General features: G+C 44.7%; 1 protein-coding gene across 1 annotated transcript in view; it reads right to left on the bottom strand.

The window, feature by feature from the left end:
* Nucleotides 1–147: 147 nt before the first annotated feature.
* The window catches only part of PDE12 (phosphodiesterase 12), a 3,689-nt gene continuing 293 nt past the window's right edge, over nt 148–3,543 (bottom strand). Inside the window, exons 2-4 of the mRNA XM_006754701.2 lie at nt 2,449–3,543; nt 1,113–1,191; nt 148–607 (exon numbers count right to left, since the gene is read on the bottom strand). Coding sequence (XP_006754764.1) covers nt 165–607; nt 1,113–1,191; nt 2,449–3,543 — 1,617 coding nt within the window. The 3' untranslated portion in view covers nt 148–164. The remainder of the gene's footprint in view (nt 608–1,112; nt 1,192–2,448) is intronic.

Genomic DNA, 3,543 nt, shown 5'->3' with positions numbered 1-3,543 from the left:
ATGCAAAGATTATGAAGTCATGTAATGAAGACATTAAAACATAACTACTAGGGTAAGAACTAAGAACCTGGTGTCTAGTTTTCCTCTTTGAAGGTTACACATAAACTTTGATTCATATTAAATATCTCTTATTAAAGCAGACTTAAATTCCATTAAACACAAATCTATTTCCATTTTAAATCACATACCAGTGCTATGTGATCCGAGGGATGAGAAACACTAGGTAAGGCCTGGTGGGTGGTAACTTCTTCATGACTAGGTAGTGGAATAACCTGTTCAACCTCTAAAGCATTTAAGTCAATGAAAATGTAATCCAGACATCCATGAAAGCCACCAACATAATTTGTGTAAGCAGGTTCACCACAAGCACTTTTCAGTTTCAAGAAATGGGTAAGAGACATGTTGCATCGTTCCTCTTCCCCATAGGAAGCCCAGTCTTCATGATCCTCTGGAATGTTGCCATTGATGACAAAATGATACATTCCTGTTGATGGGGTACTATTAAAGTCCCCACAAAATATAACTGGTATGCCAGGATACAGATCACATGAGACATGTCTAATGTGAGCCAAGGCTACTGCTATTTGAATGAGACGAATGTACCCACCTATGAATATAAAAAACATTAATGTAAGTACCTTTTAAATTGCCTTTAAGTTAAAACAAACAAAAACAAAACAAACTACAGCATTTGTGTGACATTCAAGATGTGTATTTGTGTGTGTAAAAGATTAGATAGAGGTAGTCAAAAGGTACAAACTTTCAGTTATAAGATAAATAAGTACCGAGGATTTAATGTACAACATGAGTATAATTAACACTGCTGTATGGATATTTGAAAGTTGCTAAGAGAATAAATCCTGAAAATTCTCATCACAAGAAAAAAAACCCCTCACCTGTTTTTGGTATTTATATAAGTTTGTTGTGGTAATCATTTTTGCAATGTATGCAAATCAAGTCATTATGTTGTACACCTTAAACTTGTACAATGTTGTATGTCAATTATATCTCAATAAAACTTAAAGAAAAAATATATATATATTTGTGTAAAATAGCTTTACTGACCTTAAGCTACTATGTTTAAGTCACTTGTGGAAACCAATAAAACCTACCTTTGGGATGCCAGTAGAGATGGGTATTAGCAACACATATCTTTTTAGAAGAATCCTTTGTAGACTGAAGAACAGAAACCTAAAACATACAGAAAGTGTTAATACTTCAGTTGCTATCTGCCAATCTCCTGAATGTTTTTTAAATCTAAGACTATAAGATGAAATAACATTTTATTCTATATCCTTCCCATACTGATGAAGTATAATCATAACTGAAATTTAACTTTTGTTAAAAGTTGGTTTTTTTTAATTGATTTTAAGGAGAGAGGAGGAAGAAGGAAGGGTAGGGAGGAAACGAAACACACTGATTTGTTGTTCCACTTATTTATTATTCGTTCACTGATTGATTCCTGTTTGTGCCCTTACGGGGGATGGAACCCAAAACTTCTGCATATCAGGATGACACTCTAATCAACTGAGCTACCCTGCCAGGGCTAAAAGTTTTTGAATACAGTAGTGTCTCCTATCCATGGGAAATATATTCTAAGATCCTCAGTGGATGCCTGAGACCACAAAAAGTACCAAACCCTATAATATACACTATGTTTTCCTATACATACATACCTATGATAAAGTTTAATTTATAAATTAGGCACAGTAAGAGATTAACAATAACTAATAATAAAACAGAACAATTATGACACTGCATATACTGTAATAAAAGTAATGTGAACTCTCTCTCAAAATATTGTATTGTACTCACTCTACGGGAGGAATGAAGTGAGGTGAAGAGGCAGGCAGTGTAACGGTGTGAGGCTACTATAAGGGTTACTTGAACATGAGTGACAGTCCATCTGATGCCCAGGACAGCTACCAAGGGACTAATGAAGTTGGATAAATAAACTTGGCCATTCCCCCCATTTATAAAATAGAAAGGCTAATATCTAAATAATGGGAATAGCAGGATTACTATGAACCAAAAATTAAAATAATAGCTAGTATTTATGGAGCACTTTGTAAAACATGATGTCAGACACTAAAGTACATCCTTTAGAACGTGTCGGAACAGTTCTTGGCAAGTGGTAAGAAAATATTAGGTATTCCCATTATCCTTGTAGTTCGCATGTGTCTCTCCCACTAGGCTATAAGCACGAATAAAGTCCCCGTTTGCCTTGCTCAAGGCAACCTGCAGCATGCCGGGCACACTGGAGTGCTCAGTAAGGACTTGCTCAATGAATGAACGACGGTTAACCTTCGTGCTGGAGGTCCACGGGCAAAAACACCTTTCAGTAAAATCTGGATGGTTTTACCCAATTAGAGGCAGCCCCGCCCACACTCCCTTTCCAGGACCCTAAACATGGATGAGTGTGTAAAGAGGCTGGCGGAGCTGCTTTACCTGAAGGACAGACGACCTCTGGAACACCCTCTCCTGGGCCGCAGGGTTCAACACTAATTTCTCCAGCAGTTCTTTGTGAAGTGGGTCGGACTGCAGGGCCTCGTGGAAAGAAATGTCATGCTGGCTAAGGAGGCTGAACTTGGACTTTCGGTAGAAGGTAGCCAGGCCTTCCTGCTGCTTGATTCGAAACACGCCCTCCAGCCCAAAGGCCTCGAGGGCCGGCACCAGGCTGTCCGTGAACACGCCGCGGTCAACCTCCTGCAAACAGATGAGGTCGGCGTTGTAGCCGGTGAGTTCCTTCTGGATCAGGTTCTGACGGTAGTCGAGCTCCAGGGCGTAAGGGGCGCAGTACGGGTACAGCACGGTCCGCGAAAACTCGGTCTGGGCGTACGTGTCGGCGAGGATGTTGTAGGAGACCGTGCGGATGAGCGCGTCGTCCGTCACCTTCTTCGTGTAGAGATGCCGGTGATCGAAGGTGCAAGTGCCGGGCCCAGCCTCCACTGGACACACACTTTCCAACTCCCGGCTGGGCCCGAAGCGCTGCCCATTGCCTGGGGTGCAATGAAGCTTGAGACGCAGCCCGATATCGGCATTGGACGGGGTGTAGACGCGCTCGTCCACGCCCGTGCTCGTCCAGCTAGTACTGGGCGAGGAGGGCGACAATGACGAGGGGCCCCCGCCCTCCGGCTCCGCCGATCCCGGTTTGGCTTCCCTGTACCAGCGGAAGAGGGAGCCGGCGGGATCCCCAAACTCGAGGCTGAGCTTGGGGCACACCGGGAAGCCGGCCATGATGTACCGTGGCAACTGCAGCTCGGTGAAGGCGGGCGGGTTGCGCTCCACCTTGTACTTGACATCGCCGATCTGCAGCACCGCACCGTCCTGCCAGGCGTCCACGTTGAGCACATCTTCGGCCACCGCCTCTTCCCGGTAGTACAGCTTCACCACGGGCTCGCAGGCCGCCGCCTGCTCAGACCCAGGCCCCGCACAGGCTCCGCCGCCGCTCGCGTTTGGCCGGTTCTTCCGGCTCTTCTTGGCCGCGGCCGCTTTCGCGTGGCCTTTAAGGGCGTTGGTGGCGATCCGGCTGAGGACTCGACC

The sequence above is a fragment of the Myotis davidii genome, unplaced genomic scaffold (genome assembly GCF_000327345.1).
Source record: "Myotis davidii unplaced genomic scaffold, ASM32734v1 scaffold111, whole genome shotgun sequence".
NCBI lineage: Eukaryota > Metazoa > Chordata > Mammalia > Chiroptera > Vespertilionidae > Myotis > Myotis davidii.
The sequence above is the reverse complement of the archived record's forward strand: the minus strand, read 5'-3'. Positions and strand labels throughout refer to the sequence as shown.